This window comes from Arctopsyche grandis, chromosome 4 (genome assembly GCF_051622035.1).
Source record: "Arctopsyche grandis isolate Sample6627 chromosome 4, ASM5162203v2, whole genome shotgun sequence".
Taxonomy (NCBI): Eukaryota; Metazoa; Arthropoda; class Insecta; order Trichoptera; family Hydropsychidae; genus Arctopsyche; species Arctopsyche grandis.
In genome coordinates this window covers 17,650,663-17,676,777 of record NC_135358.1, presented here as the reverse complement: position 1 = coordinate 17,676,777, position 26,115 = coordinate 17,650,663, and the positions used below count along the sequence as shown (strand labels likewise).

Here is a 26,115-nt window from a genome sequence, read left to right as displayed (position 1 = left end):
ATATATATATATATATATGTGTGTGTGTGTGTGTTTAAAGACTACAGGAAATTTTTGACAGAAAAAACTAGATCTGTATTCGATTAGGTTACTTGTGAAATTCTGATCTCATACATTGTATGTACATATGTATGTATGTGCAAGTACATACGTAATTTTGTCAACTTTTTCGTTCTGCGTGATTTGAACAGTGTAACTGTTTGTATATTTATAAATTAATGATAAAAACTATATACATACCATAGAAAAAGTGTATAAGAAACGTTCTGATGATGCTGATAATGTTGAACTTTTCCAGAATCGTTCGGGAAACTGTAAGCGGAAAACTCGTGTAATCGCATTAAAGACCCCGGTAGTTTCTCACGCTACTAGAAAAGCTGTCACATGATGTTGTACGGACATGATAAAGCTTAGCACACAATGAAAGTTGAACGATATTGAACATGTTACGGAAATTACTCGGACCGGAATAAGCACCGAGGAAAACTCTACGAAGAAAAATATTCCTCGTTAATAATTTGAAATTAGAGATCAATAAATGATTCTTTGTAGGTTGAACTTAAAATATATCTACTTTTCTCCCTATATGTATGTGATATTAGAGAATTCTTTGAATATCAAGTGGTCGGAAGTGTTCGCCTCTGTAAGGGAAAGAAAAAGGTAGAAAATGATTTAGTGGTTTTTCAATTGAAGGTTTGGGATTCAAACCCGTGACCCATCAACGAAATTTACTCTTTGATACAGAGCCAATGTCAAAGTGAACAATAGATATGAAAAATAGGATGAAAATTCAACAATGAACGAACGCGTATTACCAGATTCCTCTGAAAACTGACCCTTGAACATACATATGTATAATACGGGTCTACCTCACGGGCCCGAATGTGAAACGCCCAAAAACGCAAATATCGGAAGGCAAAGATCGAAAATCGAAAGATCTTAAGTCAAAAGATAAAAAAGGGTGCATGGTAAACGGTACATACTCACTTAATTTGCGCGAGCAGGATACAACAGGAACAAGAGGAACAGGCTTTTCCTCCCGTATTATGCGCGCGCACATTAACATTTCACATTCGGGCCCGTCATGGAGACCGGAATAAAACATGTAATATATATTTACAACTTTTAATTCATATAATTATTACACATACATATACATATATAATAGATATGATACGCATACTTTTGCACATAAACATTCACAGCCATTCGCCATCCACTACTGGATGAAGTCCTGTCCAACACGCTTCCACTCGTCTCTGTTTTGAGCAACTCTCATCCATTTTATTCCACACATTTTTACTTTATCTATGTACGTAATAACAATAAATGAAGTTTTGTGATCTTGCGAAAATTTGAACTTGAGATTTTGACTGATTCGAACTCAGAATCGATCACTGATCACGTTTTCATGTTGTATAGGTATAAAAAATGTGTGTGTGACTGTGTGTCAGTGTATTTTGGGGATTTTTTGAACACCGTTAGCTTTATCGAACTGTCTCCTATTCTGTAATCTACATATTCCTCTTAATATTGAGTAAACTATTAAATTCGTGTGTGGCAGGTATAAAATATAATATTAATGTTAAAGAAACAGTTTTGTTTTTAACCTGCCATTGTTTAATGTATTAACAGAGGCTCAATGTTTGGAAGGATATCAGCAATTTTTTAGACAATTAATAGAGAGTATAAAAATTGAATCCAAGCCGGATATATTGCTATTATTGATGGCAACAAAAATTAAATATGAAGAGTTTGGTTGTGCAGCTCTTAAATGTATTTGATGTCCCGTCAATAGTGTATATGCGGAAAGGTATTTTAGTAAATACAATATAATTGTTACCGATCGTCACACGAATCTCAAAAAAGAATCTGTAGAAATATGCTCCATGTTGAGTTTTAATAAATTTTAATTCATATTATATTTTTATATTCATATTTTTTTTCTTTGTATTTTTATATTCATGTTTTTTGTCTTTTTTTTTAATATTCATGCTTTTTCTTTGTTATTTTAATTACAAAACATTTTTGAATATATCTATTATTTTTTAATTGTTGTGTTATTTTTAATTCTGGTATACACATAATTTCGAAAGAGCCTTACTACAAGTTTGTTTGTTCGTGACAGTCAGTTTAATAAAAAAAAACAAATGAGTATTTTTAATTTATATAAAATAAAACTATTCAAATAAATTTAATAAAATGTTTACTATTTAGATTAGTCATGTTTAAGTGGTTTGTATTACAAATACCAAGCGAAGCCGGGTAATACAGCTAGTTATAAATATAGTATGTGGAATAATTACATTACTGAATTTTGAACTGAAGTTTTTTTTGAAATTTTGAATTCACCGTGATTTATTTGCCGACTATGAAACAAAATAAAAAATGAACGGCGTAGAAATCGTAAAGGATTTATTTTGAACAATTTGCGGACTCGATGAAAAATGTCGATTTATCCCAAACATATTATTTTAACGCATCCGTTACGGATTAACGGCGAATGGGCGTCATCTGTTTCGTACGCCACTTTTGGTGCGATTAATATTCGCTCTGTTCCGTAAATAATACGGCGAGATTTAGCAGCGTAACAAATAGCCATCGGCCCTTTACAATTCACGCTTATTTTAAACCCTTCGAAAACTTTTACAGTCAATTTATTATTAACAATCCGCCAGAAGTTGGCTGGACCGTTTGATGCTATTGTGTACCTTTACTGAATGTAAACAATGGTTAAGTTGTTATTGTCAATAAACAAGCATATGAAGTTAGTGGATTTAGGTCGTTATTTATTTAAAAATATTGAATATACATGATATAATAATATAATATAATTTCATACTCATATCTAATTATTGAATACCCTAACTTGCTTATTTTAATCATCACCCGCTTTCGTACTTGGATTGAATTTTAAAAATTTCGTCAACATTGATACTATTTGGGGTATTGATTTATATCCAATTTTACTCTTATCTTCAACGATATTCACTTCAAAATCCAGTGCTATTCTCTTGTTGACGATAGTCAGTATTTGCAACAAATCATAGTTCTTGTGTTTGTCTTCTAATTCTTTGCACAGTGTTTTTATAAACCATGAACCGCTTTTATCTATATAAGACACGAAACCTAAAATGATATAAATTTAATTGGGAAATTTTCAACAATATTAATCATTAACAAAAACATAAATATAACGTGTGTCAAATATACGTACCTTCCGGTGCTGAATACATGAAAAGGAAATCAGCAATAGATGGCAATTTAATCGTTTTGTCCTCAATCTCACTATCTGTGACTTCCACTCCGACATCGCCATCACTACCTCGACAGCTCTTTCGATAGATTCATAATTGCACATTAAAAATTTAAGATATTAATCATGATAAATTTTATAGTATCATCTTATATTTTTAAATAAATACCTGAATAAAAAAAAGTTTTGGTATACCGACTAATTTTCCAATTAAGTCTTTCCATAATACAGAAGATGGATATATTTTATCGAACGCTGCCAAAAATCCATTTTCACCATGTGTCATAACGACAATGACCAAACAACTCATCTGAGTAGTTTTTAAATTAGCAACTAAAATACAAAAATCATCAAGACAATTACATACATTATAATTCTAAATAACTGATCTGGTTACCTGCTTTCATAACTACGTCAATATCATCACGCGAAAGGTCATTGTAGGTTTTTATATCGAAGTTTAACATTTTTAAACATTTTTCCAACCTTTCAACGTCTTTAGTCGTACCCTCTCTTTCTGGGTAATATGAATAGTTATATACGACATGATTAAATATTACGGCTAATCCTTTCCCCTGTAGGTCATAATATAAACTTTCGGGGTCAAATTTTCTTAAATTTTTAACTCTCGATGGCAATAACCTACAATTCATTAAATGAGTATTGAATGTTTTATAATAAACATTTCGAATTAATCAATATAATAGTTATTGTATTCTATAAAAAAAACAATTTACAAATACCTGGATTTTACGGGGATAGCGACACTTGCATCAATTCGTGTTTGATTATCATCGTTAGAATTGTTTGCCTTCGGATCCATTACAAAATAAAATCACAATTTAAATAAAAATAAAACAGAAGACGAGCGTTTGTGTTTAAAAATATTTCAAAATGGCCATGCTAACGTCGAATCTAATGCTTGAAGCTTATCAGTTGAATTGTTATCAATTGATATTACACTATCTACGTAGATATACAATATTGATATCAGATATATTTCGTATACAGTAAAACTCAGTCCTATCTACTGTGAATACATATAATTCAACGAAGATAAATATATGTATGTATCGTATTTTATTTCAATAATATAATATATATATATATATATATATATATATATATATATATATATATATATATATATATATATATATATATATATATATATGCGAGATTAATTTTAACGTTAATGCCCGATTCACCAGATGCACAAATCTTTTTTATCCACCTATTTGTCAAAGCAACACCTCTTTCAATAGTGCAATCGTTCGTATATGCCGTATTTACGATAGCTTAGATGATTATCCTGACCTCTTTAGAGACTCTTTTAGTATTTTTAGGACAAAGGTGAAGAAAATAATATGTGGTTAATTTGCTTCTTCACCCTTATAGTCTTTCTTTTTCTTTTTTACTTTATCTGTATCTTTTTCTTTATCTGTTTCTTTTCTTTTTTTTAAAATCTTGATGTTTTTGTAATTTTACTTTTTTATATCATCATGTGGTGCTCACTGTAAATGGAATATTATATTTTTATTTATGTTTATTATTATTTTTTGTCTCATTATACAACTTTCTTTTTATATTTTATTCTGTATGTGTGCCTATTTAAATAAAATAAAAAAAAAAAAAAAAAAATATATATATATATATATATTTTATACACATATATGTACATACAACATAAATTCATAAAAATACACACTGATACAATCATAGTTATCATGTATGTACACGTTACATACGATATAGTGTGATATTTTGGTACCATGTGTGTCGATAGCTTTGGATCCATTTTAACACTATGTATCTTCCATTCTAGCGTAACGTTTAAGCGTATTAAGTTAACCAAGATGTTAAAAAATCGCCTTAACGATAAATGGGAGTCGATCCTGGAAGATTGTATGACCGATCATGGCTTCACCACGTTCAGATTAACGATCAATCGAAAAACGGATGTAAAGTGTAGCGGAGTTCTTCTATCCGTAACAGTCGAAGGTCGAAAGGATCGAGATTTCAAAATCGGATTTTTGATTATGAAGACTCTTGGAGATTCCGAAGATGATACAAAGCGGGACAAGATTGACCAGATGTTTTTAACGGAGGCGATTGTTTACAACGAAGTGATCAAGAAATTTGAAAGTATGCAGGCGGATTTAGCCACCAGTGACAAATTTCTGTTTCCTCTCTGCTATAAATCGACCGATGAATACGTGCTCATGGAAGACTTGGCTATGAAGAATTTCGCATTAAAAGATAGAGTAGAAATTCTCGACTTCAATCACATGTATCTGGCTTTAATTGAACTCGGTAGATATCATGCTTTCTCGATAGCTTTGAAGCAACGCGACGAAGTGGCATTTAACAACTTAGCTACAAAGTTGGACAAGGGTTTTTTCAATTATCCCAAAAGAGATAGTTTGTCTTTCAACGACGCTATAAATAAGTGTATCGATACCTTAGAAAACGAAAATTTAAAAATAAAATTGAAAAAAGCATCTGATGGCGCCATCGATCGCATAGAAGAACTTTTGAAAAGAGATAATAAACAAGCGGTAATATGCCACGGGGATTTAACTGCACAAAACACCTTCTTCACTTATGACGAGGTTGATTGATTATTATTTTGTATTAAATTAAATATTATATTAAGTTTTCTTTTTACTATTTACTTACTTATTTAAGAATGGTGAACCTTCAGCTATGGTGATGCTGGATTACCAGTTGTCGATCGCGTCTTCGCCGATTACAGATGTACTCTGTCTACTCTTTACTTCAGGCACTTCGGAAGCGATTCAGCAGTACGAAACTATGTTGGACATTTATTACGACTCTTTGAAGTTGTTCTTGAAAAAGTTTCAGTGTCTGGCCGACGAGAGCTATCGTAAGAGCGACCTGAAAAAAGATTCGGTCGACTATTTTCCTTACGTACTTGCACAGAGCATGTTGACAATCTTTGAAATGTACGGCAAAGACGAAAATAGTAAAGTTTTCAAAGAAAAAATTAACATGCTTGTAGAAAATTTATCTAATTTAAACTTAATGTAAACTCTTCAACATTTTCATATTTTGCATCAAAATATATATATTTTTAAAAATTGCAATTGTTTATTTTTATATAAATTTATATCATTTCTTGAAGGTACGGTCATTGATTAATCTATGGAAAGTATATTTTCGGTGTGGTAACATGCGCAAGATATTTTAAATATGGCAACACAGTCGAATGAGTCAGTCAGCTTCAGTAGCCATCGGTTTGTAGAGGGAGTTGGTCGCGTTCATTCATAAATAAAATGGCGTCAATTCATGACCCAAACGTTGCTACTCAACTGAATAAATTTATAGCTCTTGCTGAATACACAGACTTCGAAATAAAAATCGCGAGTGGTTCAAATCAGAACAATTTCTTCGGTCAAGTGTACCGAATACGTGTAGAAGGCATCAGAAACGGGGAAAAAGTATCGGACCACATATTCGTCAAGACACACAGCGATAATGCAATTCGAAATGAAAGAGTAAAAATTGGCGATAAGTTCAATAGAGAAGCACTCCTATACAACGATGTCATTAGTCAATTCGAATGCCTTCAAAAAAACGTTGCAAAAGAAGATAAATTGATTTTTCCAAAATGTCTGTACGCTGATGAGGAGTGTTTAGTAATGGAAGACCTCACCAAGAAGTCTTTTAAGGTTATAGATGAGAAATCTACCCTCGATATGAATCACATGAAAATCATGATGTCGGAATTAGCAAAGCTCCACGCGCTTTCTTTTGCCTTTAAGTTGCAAAATCCGGAATCTTACAAAAAGTTTAAGGAATTGCTAAAATGTCCAAACATTCCCGATAGTCAACGGAGAACTTTCATAGTTGATAAAGTATGGCAGTGGACCTTAGATGCCATAGATAACGTTGACGTAAAAAATAAATTAATAAACAGAAAACGAGAGTTGACAAATGAGAACATGATTGATTCTGACTTCATGGTAATTTGTCATGGAGATTATAATTTAAGAAATGTTTTATTTCATTATAACGAGGTAAATGATATTTCTTTAACCTTCAAATATAACTTTGCGTAACTTTAAAGAGTGATTTAATATGTAACTGTCTAATTTTAGCAGCAGAGACCAAATGGTCTAATGATGATCGATTTTCAACTATCGTACGTTTCATCGCCGGTAGCAGATATCTTCTTCGCCATATTCTCGTCTACCACTCCAGAATTGAGAAAGTTCGAATACGAAAACCTTAAAAATATTTATTACACAGAGCTAAAACAATACTTACTTTTGCTGGGCTGCGATGCTGAGCAATGTTATCCAAAAGCCGTGTATGAAGAGGACTTTTTTAATTTTTTTCCCCGCGAATTTGCCACTATTATAGTAGTTTTGCGGCTAATGTGTATTGCCTTTAAATCAAATGATGAAACGATGAATGAAAACAATCCAGCACGTTCTACTATCATGGATTATAACTGCGAAGAGGCTGAAAGGGTTTTTAAATCCAAAATAAATGGAGTTATGGATGATTTTTCCCGTCTGGGTTATTTGTAAGTCAGTATTACGAGTCTTAGTCTGAAGATTTAGTGTTATAATTTTAGATCTGATATACATAATATATGTGGAGTCTGTTTAATTTAATAATGTTAATATCCATACATGCATTGTTCTTAAATAAACATTTTCCCTGAAAACATCGTTTTTAATATGAGTACTAGTTTATCGTCAGAAAAATAATTAATGTGAAGCGTATGCGTGATACTGAATGACATGCGAGGCATAATAACTAATGTTATTAATTATAAGACATTAATTATAAACATTTTACTTCATTCATTACATAAATATTTTTTATTTTTATTATTTTTTACCTACATTTTATTGAAATAAAACAATCCAATAATTTTAAAAATGTATATTTAATAATACAATTCATTTGGTATAAAAATTCAAACCAACATAAGTATATCATTTCAAGTAAAGAAAATTTTACTAAATCACAGTTACATAAATATAACTTCACAAGAAGTCAGCATTTAAAATAATCTCACAATACATTATGATGAATCCCGGGAAGATTTTTATAAATTTTATCCCAAAATTCAAATCTGTCATTTTCAGGATTTTGGCCAATGCTCAAATCAAAATCGATATTGAGAAAATTGGTTTCGGTCGCTGTTACTGGTTTCCACTCTACTGGCAACAATTCGTTTACGATAGGTGTCGGATTTCTGTCGAATGCAAAAACACGAGAAATTATATCTTATAAAAAAAATAACAATAAAATTATAAAATATTATAATAATTACCCATATTTAGCTAAGTTTGTCCACATTTTAACCATTCGTTTGACGGTCTTATATTCATTTGATTCTGGTTCTACCTCCATGCCTTTGAACATATAAAACATTTCATCCCCATGACTTGCTCCAGGTAAGCTAGTCATACCTATGGCCTTTTTGAACATATTTAAGTCACCATCAGCGCTAAATCGATTCAAAAAAACTGGACAAGAAGAGAGTTTAGCCATGGTCTTTGCAAACTTCAATACACCATAGATAAAATTATAATCTCCTTCCAAATTATTTATAAGTTCGAAACAATTTTTATCTATTTCCCCATTGCCAAAATAAAATTTCTTGACACTCTCTCCTATTGCTTTCAATTGTTCTGGCGAAACTGCTTTAGCAATATCTCTCGGAACTTTCCTCGTAAAATCAGCGTTGATAATTGCAGCTTTTTTCACATTATTTTTAATAAGACCCATACCTTCGCCATTATTATATCCCAAAATAAGTGGTACATTTGCAAAGTTGCCTTCCTTTAAGAAATCTGTTGGCAGTTTCGATAAAAACGATTCTTGTCCAGCAAATTCCTTTTCTACAGTTGGCGTAAAAAATATAGGCAAGCCTCTGAATTTCTCATCATCGGTCAAAGCTCCCATGGTGATCTTAGGAAAATTGTCTTTGGGCAAACTTCTTAAATACTTGGTCAATTCCACTATATCGTTCGTCTCATTACCTAAAAATTTTCCTAGTCTGAGAGCTCGTGCTCTATTATTATAAGATATACACCATTCATTAAAAAAACTTCCACTTTGCGCTATAGCTTTATGAAATAATCCTTTACTCATAGGTGAGACCATGTGGCATGTTACGGCAGCTGCACCAGAACTTTCACCAAATATTGTCACATTTCCAGGATCCCCTCCGAAATTAGATATGTTTTCTTTGACCCATCTTAATGCAGCAACCTGATCCTTCATCCCAGCATTGCCGGGAATATCTTCCGAATCCAAACACAAAAATCCTAATATTTCTAAACGGTAGTTGATCGTAACAACGACAACTCCTTCTTCCACAAGATAATCTGGAGCATACATATCCGAATTGCCAGATCCCGATTGAAAACCACCTCCATGTATCCAAACCATAACGGGCGCAGGAGGCCCATTCAAATTAGGTGTGTAAACATTCAAAAATAAACAATCCTCACTGCCTTCTTCTAGTACTCCAGATAGCATATCCCATTGAGGACACATTTCACCGTGCTGGGAAGCATCACGCACACCAGTCCAAGTTTCGGGTGGTTGGGGAGCCTTTGAAATAATCGATGATTCGTTACTAACGGTAAACTACAAGTACCTAATTGAGGGACCCAAAACACACATCAAAATTATTACCGTGAATCTCAACTCTCCCAGGGGGGGTTTTGCGTACGGGATTCCTTTGAAACTGGCAAAAGAGCCTCCCGAAGATAGACTCTCCAGGGTGCCTTTGAGTTCTCCTTGCTTAATTTTAACCTGAGGTAATGTCGTGTTCTGAAAATAAATCACTAATTTAACATTGAATATGTAAATCCCAGGTTAACTTTTTAATTTTTTTTCCGGCTACATTTTTTCTATCAAAATATATGAAAAATGAGTATTATTCTGATGACATAAATGAAATAGATATATTTGCAATTATTAATTTTAAATGAAACGCACATTTTTTTGTAAATGAACGCACGTAAGCAATGGCCGACATGTAACTGGGCAATGACCGAGTATTTCGCTCGGGTACAAAGGTAAACACGTTTTTAGGTTATGTCATCACTAAAGTGTTTTTACGAGTGCTGTAGCAATATTGCTACATTTAAATCGATGATCTATTATACATTTTTAAATAATGAAGCGTTTGATTTGATTAATATATTCATTAAATGCACTCACAGATCGTTTTGACAGCCAAACAGGAAATTTAGTTATGCGCTTCATTGTACGAATCATTTTCACACACGATTGTAAAAAATTACACTAAAATATAATTATAATACTGTTTTTAAGGGGTTTATATCGTGTTTAGTTTAATTTTACAGTGAAAAAGGTGAATATGTAAGCGCGAGTTTGACAGCTAGTTAACTACATAGACTGCGCATGCGTGAACTGGAGAGCAACTCTCAAACTGTTGTCTAAGTTCTAAAATTGATTTATAACGCGTAATCGTTGTAAAAAGTAGTCATATTAAATTTTTGGATTCTTATCTACAAATTAAATACATATATTTAAAATTTTGTAACTTAAAGGAAGGCAAAAAAACAGTATTGAATATTAAAACCATTAAAATAATACTGTTTATTAATAACTATTCTTATAATTTTAAATTATAATAATCAATATCACATTCTCATCACACTGCATGTAATATGGAATAAATTTACAAATGACTTTTATACGCCACGTTGTATAATTGAGGAATGTTTTCAAATATTCTATCCCAAAATTCGAATCGACCTTTAAATGGATCTTTTCTTAGTTCCAAATCGAAGTCAATATTCAAGAAATTTATTTCTGTTGATGTAATTGGTTTCCATAGTACATTCAATACGTCATCGACAGTGGGAGTTGGATTTCTGTAAAATTAAAATGAAAACGAAACATGTTAAAAGTTAAACATTTGCATATCGACAGGTACATATACGATAAAATCGAACTACAAAAAATAAAATAAACGGTTCAAATAACCGGAATAAAATTAAAGTCGTGTTTTCGCTCATGGAACATTTTCATTTGTGTATGGTAAATTTGAACACTACTCGGTAATTTTCACACACATTTCGAATTTCCGCTCATTGAGCTGGCAAAATAAATATAATTATAAAATTACAAAATAAAATTCGTATATATGTATATATTTACATACAGTACATACATACGTATACATACATATACGAATTATTTTGAGATAGCATGTATCTTTATTTTCATAAGCATATAACATTTTCAATTACCCAAACTTGGAAAAATTGGCCCACATTTTGTTCATTCTCGTTATAGTTTTCTTCTCACGAGATCCAGGTTTCGGGTCCAAAGCGGTTTTGAACAAATAAAATAAATCATCAGCATGGGCTGCGCCTATAACGTTAGTAGAACTCATAGTTTTCTTCATCATATTTAATTCCCCATCGACACAGAATTTATAAAAGAAAATGGGAGTGGTGGTAAACTCAAACAGAATCTTCGCGAATTTCTCAACAGTGTAATTGAAAGTTATGTCACCTTCCAAATCCGATACTATTTGTTCTGTTTGTTCACAGATTTCTCCATTGCCAAAATAAAACTTCTTTACCTCATCACCGATTTTCTTTAGCTTTTCTTTCGATACAAAATCAACAATTTCCTTGGGTACCTTTCTCGTAAAATCATCATTGAATAATTTCGCTTTTTTAATGTCATACGCCACCATAGATATGCCTTCTGCATTATTAACACCAATTATAAGTGGAACCTTTTCTAGACGACCTTCTTTCAGTAGCATCAATGGCATTTTAGTTAAAAACGCTTCTTCACCCTCAAAATTTTTCTCTACAGTTGGGCTAAAAATAATTGGTATACCACGCATTTTTTCCTGTTTTGTTATAACACCTACTGTGACTTTAACTAACTTTTCTTGAGGGAGACTTTTTAAGTATGCAGCAAGTTCGTTCATTTCATTTGTTTCTGTTCCTAAATATTTTCCTAATCTTAAAGCTCGCTCGCAGTTATTCCTGGAAAGTCCCCAGTTATTTATAAAACAGCCACTTTGAGCAATAGCTTTGTGAAATAATCCTTTACTCATCGGAGATACCATGTGGTAGGTTACAGATGTTGCGCCAGCACTTTCACCGAAAATTGTGACGTTTCCAGGATCTCCTCCGAAGTTGGAGATGTTATCCCTAACCCATCTAAGAGCAGCAACTTGATCTTTCATTCCAGCGTTTCCGGGTACTTCTTTTGTGTGCAAACATAAAAATCCTAAAACTTCCAACCGGTAATTCACTGTGACGAGAACGACGTCCTCCTCGATTATATAATCCGGACCATACATGTCAGAATCCCCAGAACCAGCACTGAAAGCTCCACCATGAAACCAAACCATAACCGGTAAGCGTTGGCTTTTTACATCGGGAGTGTACACGTTCAAGAAAAGACAATCTTCACTTCCTTCTCGAAACTCTCCTGTAAACATATCCCATTGAGGACACATAGCACCATGTTCAAATGCATCACGTACGCCATTCCAGTTTTCAGGTGGAAGAGGAGCCTAAATTAATAAAAACAAAAACTTCATTAAAATCGAATTAAAAAATATATCAAAATAAGAAAAAAAATTAAGAACCCTAAAACGCAAATCTCCCAACGGTGGCTTTGCATAAGGAATCCCTTTAAAACTGGCGTAAGTTTTACCCTCACTTGATGTTTCCAACGTACCCCTCAATCCACCTTGTTTTATTGTAACTTCGGTAGCTCGAAACATTTTCATATCCATCAACTCATAATTATACAACCTTTAAACAGAATAAATAATCATCTATATTTATTCGGGAGAGAAAGCGCCGGTATTAAAAATCAGACCTCAAAATAATAATTTATTCATTAAATAAATAAAATAATTCCTTGAAAAGAGTGGGGGGGAACACGTTTCAAGCAAAAGCCATTGAGTGTATGAATTAAAATAACAATTTAATCAGAAGTAAGCAAGAGCTCCATCGAGGGCACAAAAAACTGTCCATAATTCCACACGATACTTATTTTTACATACCTCCTTTATTAATTAAAATTCAAGTAGCCAACGACTAGTACGCATGACTGAAGAGTGCAGTGTTTCCCCCAGTAATTTCACGAAATAATCAATTTAATTATCTAGATTAAAAACCATTATCAATTATTTTTCCAAAATCACCCGTTGAGGATCGTCTGTTTACAATAAAAATTGAAATTAATAATAAACTCAGATTGAAATCAATAATTCCACAATAAATAATAAATTACTTACAAAGGAAACTATCTATATTTTAAAAATAAACCGTAAAATAATAAAACAGAGCATGCCCGATGATAACTCGCGTCAAGGCCAAGTTCAATATGGGCGACGCTCGCCCTAGCAACGGTCGTAAATTTACCGAGCAAATTTTCCATTATTTATTGCGAATAATTTAACTCAACTATATTCGGTCACTGTTATTATATAAACGAAATTGTTATCGTTATAAACAAACATGATATTGAACATTTTATAATAGCACACACAACGAGACGCGACTACTTTGACAGTTCTTCAACTGTCAAATCGTAAGGCCGCACTGAGCTCGTCATACCGGGCAATAATTCTACTACAAGTCGCGATTAAATGTAGTGATATTACAGTATAACGTACGACAAAGCATCTCCAATAAAAAAACTAGAGCTTGTGTGATTCAATTAAGGGTAAAAACCTACACGAATCAAACCGTCGACGGTTTATGCGCCATCCGAAAGCGGCACGCGAATAGAAACTAGCGCCTCACAGTGCAGTGGCAAGTCGCGGAAATACTCGTATATGCTACAAGTAGATGGTTCGACTACTAAATGCATAGTTTCCAAACTGCGTGCATTCTTATATACATATTATACATATTTTTATAAAACTTAAAGCTAAACAAATCTATGTATATGTTTTGAAAACTTCATAATTACATAATAATATTCTTATTGTGAAATCATAATTAAGTACATGTCAATTGCATAAAATTAATTGCAATCATATACATATGTAGGGTTGCCACCTTAAACCCGGGTCTCAACCAAAGATTATGTGAAAAAAATATTTTATTCAAATAAATTATTATTAATAAAAAAAATCACATTTCGATACTATATAAACTAAAATTGTTCGGTAATAACATTATAGGAAAGTATTTTTATCTATTTTTTATCGGCAGGCAAATCGAGCGATTTGATGGAAGGAATGATATTTTTTTTAAAAAGGTAGATATCATCATACCTATACAATTCATCTAAAAAATCTTCGTATTTCAAATTTTTGTTCTTTATATTAATTACTGAAAAATATTTTAATGCAATGTTTTCAAATATAAAATTTTACCAAGTAATCCACAGGCTTATAGATTCTATGTACATATATGAAAATAGCTGGTAATAATAATGATAATTTTATTCTTAAAAAGTTTTTTTTTCAATGTAAAAAAATTATATCTTAACAATTTTACGTCCCAATATACTTAGTTTATCTACATAATATACATAGTTTCAAATGAATTCGGCGTTAAATTTTTAATGTAAAAAAGAAGATTTTTTTGAAAAAAAGTTTCCCTTGGAGATTTATATTACCTCTTTAGTCCCCTTGGAAAATGTAAAATTTTGAAAATGTCCACATATATACATACATATTTCCGCTTCGAATCTTACTTACATATAAGCTTATATGTTCATATTTACATACGAGGAGAGATAGGAAATGGAGTACGCGTGTGAGAAGTATGACAAGGCTAGTTGATTTGGTGGAGAGAGTAAGGGATTGAAATGGCAATGGACGGGTCACGTGGCTAGAAGAATAGACAAAATAAATAAACAATAGCCTGCAGCATAGCTCGGTCGTTAAGCTTCTGTCTAAAGACCCATGAGCTTGATCATGAAAATTTGCGAATACGGAATATCTGGCACTCGAGTTTTCGATGGATGGAATTTTTAGATGCCAGATGTTCCGTGATCGAGATTTTAATGACTTTTGCGAGATCGCTTTGTGCGGAATAATCACCGTAGATATGTACATACATACATATGTTCCCCAAAACAATGAAATCTTTTTAGATACATACATATTTACTTGTAAAATATTCAATTGATTTATATATCATATACACAGGCGAAACGATAATGAATGCAATGATAAATTTCAATTCAATTTCAAAAGTCTTTTTTCATTTACCCATTATAGAAACGTTCTGTATAATATCATTACAATTCAATTGTAATTAATGCTAATAATTGTGCCAATACAATTCTTCTTTAAAACAAAAATTGGTATTTTTTTAATGAATATTTACCACCTTTAAGTACAAAGTTCATAATCCAGTATATATGTATGTAGAATCCCGTATTGTATTTTTATTTTACGTAATTTAAAACGTAAAATGAGAAGCTATTTAAATTTATGTAATACATATACACAAACATACATACATATGTACATTGTACATGCTTTGCATGCAAACGAACAAACAGATACGGAACGACACTGGGCTATTTTATACATAATAATAGGACATATATTAATTTTACACACTTCCATGCATTACATATAATATGTTAAATAGTTACATTATAAATTGGATTTTAGTCTTTTGTTTGTTGGAAATAGATTATTATAAATTTCATCCCAAAAGTCAAATCTATCTTTGTCGGGACGAACTCCTTGTTGTAAGTCATGATCAATTTTTAAATAATTTACATTTGTTGAACTTATTGGCTTCCATTCTACAGAAATGAGGTCGTCCTTATTTGGTGTTGGGTTACTGAAATGATTATAATTGTTTTAAACTAAAAATAAATATTATGTACATATGTATGTACATATGTTTGAAAAATGCTGCATATTTTAATACGTTGTATGCAAACATGATATGTACATATGTACCAATGTCTGCCACTTACTTATATTTGGCGAAGTTTGTCCACATCTTTGTAAAACGTCTCAATACTTTCCATTCATCACTCTCTGGGTCAACTTCCATTGGACATTTGAACATGTAAAACAGCTCGTCGGCATGACAAGCTCCTTTCATGTCCCCTAATCCCATAGTAATTTTTGGCAAATTCATTCCTCCGTCAAAGCAAAATTTATATAAATATATAGGATTTAGTGAAAGTTTCGACAAAATTCTGGATAAATTCATAATTTGGTAAGAAAACATTACATCAGATTCCAAATCAACAACTGATTGTAAGACTTCGTCTTCATTTGATTTGTTTTTAAAATAAAAATCTTCCACTTTTTGTACAATTACAGGTAATTGTGATTTAGTAGCTGAAATTTGTACTCTATGTGGCAATCTGAGACTGATACTTTTTAGCATCTTTGGTATATTTATTTCCACATTTCGTATCATCATTAAACCTTCGCAAGCATTATATCCGAGAACCATCGGCACCTTTGTAAAATTTCCCTCAGTTAATAATTTCAATGGAGATTTCGGCAGAAAGCATTCTTCACCATCGAAGCATTTTTCTATAGTGGGATAAAACAAGATAGTTAATCCTCTCAATTTTTCTTCCTTCGTTGCGATCTTATCTGCAATTTTCACTAAATTCTTAGCTGGTTGCTGTTTGAGGTATTTTGCAAGCTCATCAAAATCTTTAGTCTCATTTCCTAAATACTTTCCAACTCTTAAACTGGTCGTCCTGCAATCCGACAGCCTCCAATTGTTGAAAAAGCAGCCGCTTTGGGCAATCACCTTATGGAATAAACCTCTACTCATCGGCGATAAAATATGATAAGTGACGGAAGAACCACCCGCACTTTCTCCAAAAATCGTAACGTTTTGTGGATCTCCTCCGAATTTTGCTATATTATCTCTGACCCATCTCAAAACAGCGACTTGATCCTTCATTCCTGCGTTCCCCGGAACTTCTTTACTATCCATACACAAAAATCCCAATGCTTCCAAACGATAATTGGCCGTCACAACGATCACTCCTTCTTCCACCAAGTATTCTGGTCCGTAGACGTGCGAATCACCTGATCCTGACTGAAATCCTCCACCGTGAAACCAGACCATAACAGGAGTTTTAGAACAACTCAAACTCGGCGTGTAAACGTTCAAGAACAAGCAATCTTCGCTACCGTCTATTTCTAGTCCCGTTATTATGTCCCACTGGGGACACACGTTTCCGTGATTTGAAGCATCTCGAACGCCAGACCAGTTCTCAGGCGGTTGAGGCGCCTTAAAATGATATACTTGTTTATAAAAGTAGAATAAAATAACAAAATGTAAACTATAAAATATTCACATACTCTAAAACGCAAATCCCCAATCGGGGGTTTTGCATATGGTATTCCTTTGAAACTGACATACGCATCCCCTGTGGTCAACTTTTCCAGTGTTCCTTCTAATTCACCCTGTATAATCCTTACTCTGGTCATTTTGCTAAACATAAATGCACAAAATATTAAACATAAAAATTGTTGAGTACAATTATTTTCGCAGATATACATACATAGACCCGATTTATATAATTTTTGATTGCACAACCTTGAAATACTTAAACAAATGGAAACGAGCATCAAAGCGATAATGTAAATTCAATAAGTTAATATGTATATAATTATTTTTAAATACAATTTTTTATAAACATTATAGGAAAATAATCTATAATTTGTTATTCATTCCATCTAACATTCATCATAAAAACGATAAAAATGCTTGCAAATAAAAATCGCAATATAATACGAAGATGAATCTTCGTGACGACAAAAATGTAATAAACATATAATAATGATTACCTTTTATTGAGTTTTCAAGGTGTTTCTTCGATAGCGGTCGACTGTGAACTGGTCCAACCAGTCAGATAAGCGAATAGCAACTAATTTGCTATCGAGAAATACGCAATATACACCTACATATTATATCTATGTTTTTATAGGCATTACTATCACCGTAACAGCTACTTTTTTTTTATTGATATAAATTTATTAATTACAAATATCGAAATATTTATGTTTGTTTTATATTTATTTATTTCTTTATTTACAATTTTTCCATGGTGATATTACATAATAGCTCCAAGACATCCCTATGGCTAACCAAAAAAAAACTTATCTCAATTTACCACGTACATAAAAAAGGATAAAATAAATAAAAATGCAAAATAAACATAAAATAATAAACAAAAATCAAAGACAAATACAATATTGTAACGTAGAGATTGGGTGGGTGGCGCTCGTGGACCGATGGTTTACGAGCGCTAATCACCTGATCTCTCGTTCACGCCAAAAAGGGCCTCGACGAATAGAAATGTCGTATAGACGGCCGATAGGATCACGCGACTCATCGACCAATAGAATTTCGTTTATGTACATACATATGTATGTGTATTGCGCCCGAAAAGTATAAATATCGGGCGCATTCGAACTGTGAGGCATTCCGACTGGGAGCGCCGAACGGTTTTCCTAAATAAACTGCTTCTACAACCCTACTGCGTCTTTCTCTCCGGTCCTGGAAGCCCCTTCTTCACGTCCACGCAACAATATTATAAACTATCCATTAACCACATCAACATATTTTAGTTTAAAAAAATTCAAGTTCATCGAAATCTAGGTGACGAGTTTGATGAATCTTGCAACAGATGACGAAGTCATTAAATCACTTCGTCCCACAGGAGAAGAGAACAAAATGTGCTTCAAGCAAATAGGCATTTGGATAAAACCAAGGATAGCAACCGTAAACTATCATATGTATGTACATACATACATATGGATATGACTGAGAAACCACCTCTGCACAAATCTCCTCCCCGTATACGGTGAACTCTCATAAAACACGGTTTATCAATTTTACCAAAAAAAAGTAAATGAAGTAAAGCTTAAAATGTAAGAAAACCTATCATATGAACTATCACTTTTTCTTACGGAACTGATCTAACGCGTTAGGGCAAAAACACACAGTGATGCACGTGGTACGTGGTTTCTTTAGATACTTTTAAACATGTAAAAAAAAGTGGGTAGTGCCTTGAACATATTCATGAAACGTCCACCACGCCCCGCCCCAAAATGACCCCTTTGTATTTATCCTTGCTTGACAGTGATCGATAACGGTGTATCCCATATTTGAAGAAATGTAGGAGACCCCCCACAGCGGGGAGCCAAGCACATGATGTGCCGTTCATCGCTGTGTATTTTCGCGATTAAGGAGGGGAATTGAATATATGTCTCATATACCTATACATACATATGTACATATTAAAATTAGAATCAAAGAAATCAAAAATGAAGCTTGGTCTAAAAAATTAGAAAAATTAAGCTCAGTTGATGGCTCTCTATGGAAATTAGCTAAAGCGATTCGCAGGACAAAAAACTCGATTCCTCCATTAGATGATGCAGGAATCTCAGTGACGCGTGATTGCGACAAAGCAGAACTATTATCAAAATTTTTCCAAAAACATCACACACTCACACAACATTACAATCACATACCAACGCATAATAAAGTCAACCGGTCCATTAAAATCATCACAAAAACTCCCACTAACAGTACTAAAAATATAAAATTGGTGCATCCGTGTGAAATCCAAAATATAATACGTAATTTAAAAAATAAAAAGGCACCTGGGCGAGATTCAATAGATAATATCATAATCAAACAACTTCCGTTTAAAGCTTTAGTCTCACTATCTAAAATATTCAACGCATGTTTACTCACCGGGAATTTCCCAGAATACTGGAAAACATAATTCCCATACCTAAGCCCGACAAAAGCTCAAAAATCCCGGCCAATTATCGACCCATTAGCTTACTTTGCACGCTTTCAAAAATTCTACACACGTTTACTCAAAGTCGCAAATAAGAAATTAATAAATGAACAATTTGGATTTCGCAGAGGACATTCCACGACCCAACAACTAACAAGACTAACTTAACACGTGACGAAGAACTTTAATATGAAGAGAAGTACCGGAATGGTACATCTCGACATAGAAAAGACCTTCGACACGGTTTGGCACGATGGACTCATTCATAAGCTCCTTATTAACAAAATACCAAACTACCTAATTCTCATCATCAAATCGTACCTAACTCGTAGAAAGCTAGTGGTTAGCGTAAATAATGAATTATCGTATCCAAAAATAATCGCAGTTGGCGTTCCGCAGGGGAACTTGCTTGGCCCACTCTTGTTCTCCATATATGTATGTATATAAATGACATACCTATTCCAAAAAACTGTCACATAGCCTTATATGCAGATGATACCGGTTGCTTCACAAGTAGCAAAAAACCAGACACTATTATTAAAAATCTTGAATTTGCAATTAAAACAATGATTGAACACTTCACTAAGTGGAAAATTCAAATGAATCAAACCAAAACAGACGCCATATTTTTAGTGTTAGAAAGCATAAGCCAAGTTCAGATCTGAAAATCCCCTATGGAGAAAGTCTGAAATGGCAGTCAGTAATGAAATATTTAGGAGTAACGTTCGATAAAAGAATGAGATGGGCACCTCACATTGAGGCAGCGAAATGCAAGACGATGCGGGGCGATCAATGCAAGGCGATCCTCAATATATACAATATTAAATCGCCATAGTTCTTTATCAACTCAAAATAAAATAAAATTATATCGCGCGCTCATATTACCATTATTAACCTATGCTTCACCTGCATGGAATAACACCTCGAATACTAATCTTTCCAAGCTCCAAGTAATACAAAATAAATCCCTAAAAATAATTTATAATACACCCATATATACTAACTTGAAAAAACTGCATGCCATATATAATATTCCGTTTGCTACAGACATTACTAACAAACTAACCAGTAGATTCTATGACGGAATCACTAATAACCATACTAACGCACTTGTGAAGAGTCTCGGTGATTACAACAAAATGTCTATACCCTTCAGGTATAAACACAGATTACCTAAATACAATCTGCTTTAGGTCATCGGTTTTAGAGAGTGTTTAATTAATATTATGGATTAGATGTATTATGAACATTTATAAGGATTATAAATAGGTTTTTGAGCTCGTTTTCCTATTATGCTGTAGATTAACATTAGAATAATATAATACTATGATTACTAACCAAATTAAATTAAATTGTAAAATAGAAAATGATCCGTAGACCAGTAGCTATTAAAATAGATATAAGATGTATTGTGAACATAATGTCTGTAATAATAAAAAGCATTTAAAAATCAAAAAACCAAATCAAATACATACATACATGGGTATTAGTTTTCTTTTCTGCAGTACAAAAGTTCAAAATATTCGGCTAAATTTCAATCTAGAACAGCATGTAGTAGGTACTTTTTCTTCCTCCCCCTTTCATTACCTACTTTTCTCCTATACCTCTTCCTCCATCCCCTTCCCCCCTTATCCGGTTAAACGTCTACGGCTTTTTGAGTTCGCTTAATTATTCGCACGCGCTTAAAATTTCAACATCTGCTGCTAAATCCGACGGCACGGTTAAACACGCTAAATTATGAAGGATATTTAAAAAGAGTTTTGTCAGTACAAAAGCCCCCCTTTCCAGAAAGGGACCGGGCGGCGGTGGTGGCTTAAACCAAATTTGCGAAAAGTGTCTCGTTGAAAGCGTTTAACCAGGGATTTTAGCTCATCAGTTTAACACTAACCCTCCCATGCCACGCGCTAGCATGATTTTTAATTTACACTTTGCAACGATTGCAAGGTTCACTTTATTCTCGACTTTTAGGACCCGTCTAAAATTTTGACGAACCTAAAACGTATAGATCTTATTTTATTTATTTAAAGGCTTGAACAAAAACGTATAGGCTTGAATTATCCCAATAATTTCAACCATCTAAATTTAATTCAGCTTAGTATTCACTACTTCTATGTAAATAATTTCATATTTTAAGTGCATAATTGAGCTAAATTTAATAATACATTTTTTCAGCATAAATTGTTGTATTAAATAATTTGATTAACTCAATTTTGGTAATTCGTAAGCAAAGATCAACATTAAAAAATAAAAAATAATTTGAATATGAGTCTTCATTCAAGATGTGATAATGTTAAAATAAAAACTGATAATATTGAATTAAATAATGTGCTTAATCCACGATACCAAATATTAATTGGTTATTTTACTTTGGGATTTTGTATTAAATTTTACAATATTATTATGTATTTTACATAATTTATTTGATCATGGACTGTATTATGTACTGTATAAGAACAGCTATTAAAAAATCTAAATTTTTTACTATAAGCGTATGTACATATGTATATAGTACACATATGTATATATATATAAATTGAAATACAATGTTTCTAATTATTTTTCGTGACATTAAAGGTTAACTTAGCAAGGTTTATAAGCATATATGTAAATACATACATATATTACATATGTATAATTATGATACAAAGCGCTAACAATTTTCCATTACAATGATATACATATGTATATATATATGATGTATATATGTATATGTATAGGTACATAAATTGAATTTAAAATTTACAATTTGTAGCAGATTGTTTCATAAACCACTCTTTATAAAATCGTTTACTTTAGTAATATATAAAAATTTTACTATTTATTTTTATTTTCTACACTTATTCACTTAAAAGTCAACTTTTCATATTGAAAACTAATATTATCAAGTGGATTTATAATCGTTAGTTGTTCTATCTATACACAAAAGACCAGATGGGGCTATTTTTATTTCTTATTTTCTTATTTATTGTAGCACTAGCGAGAGATTCTATTAGTTTGAAACTCAGGTGATTTTGACGCGAGAGCCAGACTGTGTCTGACACAGGAAGAACAAATGGTTCTCGTCCCTCGGGGGTTGAGAAGGGTCGCGATAGTCTCCAGATCAACCCTAGAATCAAACGGAGAGTCGAACACAATTGAATGATCCATCACTTGCGATCCCTGTAGGAATTTTTTACGAAAGATTTTAAATTTTCACTGAAAAATTCGAACACTCTCCAAAGAAGATATTCCATTTCACTTTGAATTTGCTCTTTTGAATTTACGTGCTAGAATGTCTCCATTTTCTTCCTTTTTTTTCGAGGAATGAAAACTCGGAATTTCCCTTCTCGTAGCGCACGTGCCGAGTCTGTGGGAAAATTGGGACTTTACGAACGCGGGTGAGTTTCTTATCTATCCAACACGACAATTTCTTCCCAAGAGTCTGTTTCGACTTAAAAATCATTTTACAGTGTGTGATGCCAACTTTTTAAATACTACTAAAAACATTTTAGACATATATAAATCAGTTACATCGGGCAATCAAAATTAAAATTACTCAACTTCAATTGATTATAAAAGTTCTTAATTACGTCCACTTATTTTCACGTTTTCAGTGTATGTACATACATTATATAGTAATAAAATGGATACTATTTTTGCTGTATATTTTTTTTTCACTGTAAGAACAAAATATCGGACTTTAATTCATCTATGTAGTTTTCTTACATAAAGTGTAGTAAAAACAATAATTACACTTTTAATTGCATATAAATTATGAATTTATCGACTACGTTTCGGCCACTATGACATTATTTTTTTTTATATTTATCCTTGAGAACCTTTAGGGCTTTCGACTTACCCGTAAAGATTTTTTCGAGATGTTACACCATATGTATCTATTATATTATACATACGGGACAAATCTGTAACCGCTAAATCGTTCGAACTTCGAAGCATTTCCAATACTCCAATTTAAATACATTGTCAAAATCCAATTCAGCAATACATATTATAAATCATACAGGTTTTTTTAGCAAAAATCGTGAGCAATGAATCTTAAATGTATCCTATAAATCATGCATTTTACATATTTATATACAAAACTTTTTCGTTTGAAAGACATACATACATACATACAAACATACGTATGTACATGCATAGGTACATATCCTTTACAATTAATGATTGACAAACATATAAATTAAAAACAAAGCCTATTGCTATCATTAACATACTTTATCAGCATATTAATGTACTCGTATGTACATATGTATAGTTATAGAATTTTTATATTTTAGTAATTATAGTGTTATCTTATTTTACAGTGAAATATGAAAAAAAACTCAAAAACCTATTTACAATAGTTATGGCACGTAGTATATAAATATGTATATATATGTATATATATATATATATATATATATATATATATATATATATATATATATATATATATATATATATAAATATATATATATATATATATATATATATATATATATATATATATATATATGATTGTACTTACATAGGTATAGGTACATACATATACATATTTATATATGCATACGTACATAAGTGTGTGCTTATATAGCGATGAATGTACTTATCTACTCCCAGGGTATTTACATTTAATTTGTAGAAGCCTTCCAGAGGATATTCCCTAAACCGCCAGGATTACCAACGCAAAGGAGTTTGTCTAATCGATAAGGTGATAATATGGACAAGCAACGAGCTGAGACGATCCTATCGCACACTACGTTTTATCGTCCCTGCAATATACTACAATATATTATTCTGCAGATTTGTATTTATATAGACCGGGTATGAGGATTTATTGATGCACTGATTTCATTCGTCGAAAGGCTTCCGAGGATTTGTACGATTACGGTAAAAGGTCGTACGAGTGCTTGTCATGACATTATGCTGTCTGGCAAATGCCAACAAACCGACTTAACCCCGTGTACATTTTAAATTGCTCGTATTTATACTACACATACGAACAAACTCACCCGTTCTCTCCACTTTTACAATTTCTAAGGTAGGTGATAAATGGATTATGCAGCATGCTAGACATTTTTAATACAGGTTTAGACTGAATTTTTACAAACCTCCTTTTAGCTTCACTTATTATAGATACGTATACATCAGTGGCGTGCCGTCTTTGGAATAGAGGGACGAGGCTAGTCCTCTAAAATCGTTTACCTAAAATTTGAAAATATTAATAATTCAATTGCAATAAATTCAAATCGTTAGTGAGGTAGTTATTGGTCGTGGATTGTTATGGTATGGTCCGCCACGTCATTCGCTTACACGGACTCCCCATTTCAATTCTGTTCCCTTCGTGATACTGGTGAATTGTTATGTACATATAAGCGTTCCGTCGAAATCAAAACATTTTTTTAAATTTACTCGTCTCTTTATGGAATTTTGACTGGTAATATTCTGATTTGTGTGTGTCAAACATCATTTTGAATGATTTTTCTTTAATTTTTGTGTTCAAATATGGCAATGGACTGGGGTCGCGAAACGATTCCCTCGGAACAAACCAGTGCGAAGCGCGCAGTATCATATAAAGAGGAATTGGAATGTTGGTTTCTCGATCGATTGTTAGACAAATAATTCAGAATATTAAGTTTTGAAGACGAACAAGATGTTATTAAGAAAGGTAGGCTACTTAGGATATTTCTGTTAGCACAAAAATGAAAAATTATACTCAACTGTACAACTGTACAATTATTTTAAACAATTTGGGTTGTGGAAATGTTTTTAAACAGACCTACGTTTTTAAAAGAGTTTTTTGTGTTCAAATTAAAGATATGTACCTATCCAAAGTAGCTCTTCACGACTTTTATTTTCAAAATAATAACCGGAACGTTGAAGAAATGAAAATTTTCTGAAAATAATGCTTCCGCTTCCGAGTTTCTGGTAAAACGGCGATTTGGAATTCCCGTTACTCAGTCAAAACTTATTATAATTGACCCAATTAAACTGAAATAGGTGAATATATTATATATTGTTTTTAATTATCAGCTTTTAAAATAAAAGATACATATATGAAAAAACCCACTTTATCGAAATATTGACGAGATAAATTAATCGGTTGGAGACAC

The 26,115-nt window shown here is 32.3% G+C and overlaps 7 protein-coding genes across 9 annotated transcripts in view; 3 read left to right on the top strand and 4 right to left on the bottom strand.

Annotated features, from left to right (window-relative positions):
- Nucleotides 1–26,115, top strand: part of LOC143911007 (uncharacterized) — a 901,246-nt gene that overhangs the window by 562,522 nt on the left and 312,609 nt on the right. The gene's annotated exons all lie outside the window — the stretch shown is intronic.
- LOC143911012 (caspase-1-like) lies at nucleotides 2,765–4,153 on the bottom strand. Its single transcript, XM_077429714.1, has 5 exons — nucleotides 4,000–4,153; nucleotides 3,654–3,898; nucleotides 3,426–3,589; nucleotides 3,218–3,335; nucleotides 2,765–3,129 (listed from the first exon to the last, which is right to left on the bottom strand). The coding sequence occupies exons 1-5, from the start codon at nucleotides 4,077–4,079 to the stop codon at nucleotides 2,879–2,881; spliced, it is 858 nt and encodes a 285-aa protein (XP_077285840.1). The 5' UTR covers nucleotides 4,080–4,153; the 3' UTR covers nucleotides 2,765–2,878.
- LOC143910280 (uncharacterized) lies at nucleotides 4,249–6,361 on the top strand. The gene is made up of 3 exons (XM_077428682.1): nucleotides 4,249–4,322; nucleotides 5,082–5,868; nucleotides 5,945–6,361. The coding sequence occupies exons 2-3, from the start codon at nucleotides 5,113–5,115 to the stop codon at nucleotides 6,305–6,307; spliced, it is 1,119 nt and encodes a 372-aa protein (XP_077284808.1). The 5' UTR covers nucleotides 4,249–4,322; nucleotides 5,082–5,112; the 3' UTR covers nucleotides 6,308–6,361.
- LOC143910279 (uncharacterized) lies at nucleotides 6,509–7,948 on the top strand. 2 transcript variants are annotated; one of them, XM_077428681.1, is made up of 2 exons: nucleotides 6,509–7,296; nucleotides 7,381–7,948. In XM_077428681.1, exons 1-2 carry the CDS (start codon nucleotides 6,553–6,555, stop codon nucleotides 7,810–7,812), a joined length of 1,176 nt encoding a protein of 391 aa, XP_077284807.1. In that variant the 5' UTR covers nucleotides 6,509–6,552; the 3' UTR covers nucleotides 7,813–7,948. The 2 variants fall into 2 exon arrangements, with proteins under 2 accessions (XP_077284807.1, XP_077284805.1); XM_077428679.1 differs by having other exon boundaries at nucleotides 7,378–7,948.
- LOC143910212 (esterase FE4-like) lies at nucleotides 8,159–10,705 on the bottom strand. The gene is made up of 4 exons (XM_077428597.1): nucleotides 10,472–10,705; nucleotides 9,941–10,078; nucleotides 8,568–9,856; nucleotides 8,159–8,489 (listed from the first exon to the last, which is right to left on the bottom strand). The coding sequence occupies exons 1-4, from the start codon at nucleotides 10,526–10,528 to the stop codon at nucleotides 8,306–8,308; spliced, it is 1,668 nt and encodes a 555-aa protein (XP_077284723.1). The 5' UTR covers nucleotides 10,529–10,705; the 3' UTR covers nucleotides 8,159–8,305.
- Nucleotides 10,845–14,129, bottom strand: LOC143910213 (juvenile hormone esterase-like). Of its 2 annotated transcripts, XM_077428599.1 has the most exons (5): nucleotides 13,554–14,054; nucleotides 13,320–13,474; nucleotides 12,897–13,065; nucleotides 11,530–12,821; nucleotides 10,845–11,151 (listed from the first exon to the last, which is right to left on the bottom strand). In XM_077428599.1, the coding sequence occupies exons 3-5, from the start codon at nucleotides 13,044–13,046 to the stop codon at nucleotides 10,956–10,958; spliced, it is 1,638 nt and encodes a 545-aa protein (XP_077284725.1). In that variant the 5' UTR covers nucleotides 13,047–13,065; nucleotides 13,320–13,474; nucleotides 13,554–14,054; the 3' UTR covers nucleotides 10,845–10,955. The 2 variants fall into 2 exon arrangements, with proteins under 2 accessions (XP_077284725.1, XP_077284724.1); XM_077428598.1 differs by lacking the exon at nucleotides 13,320–13,474 and having other exon boundaries at nucleotides 13,997–14,129.
- LOC143910215 (esterase B1-like) lies at nucleotides 14,471–18,168 on the bottom strand. Its single transcript, XM_077428600.1, has 4 exons — nucleotides 18,060–18,168; nucleotides 17,571–17,703; nucleotides 16,211–17,499; nucleotides 14,471–16,071 (listed from the first exon to the last, which is right to left on the bottom strand). Exons 2-4 carry the CDS (start codon nucleotides 17,697–17,699, stop codon nucleotides 15,879–15,881), a joined length of 1,611 nt encoding a protein of 536 aa, XP_077284726.1. The 5' UTR covers nucleotides 17,700–17,703; nucleotides 18,060–18,168; the 3' UTR covers nucleotides 14,471–15,878.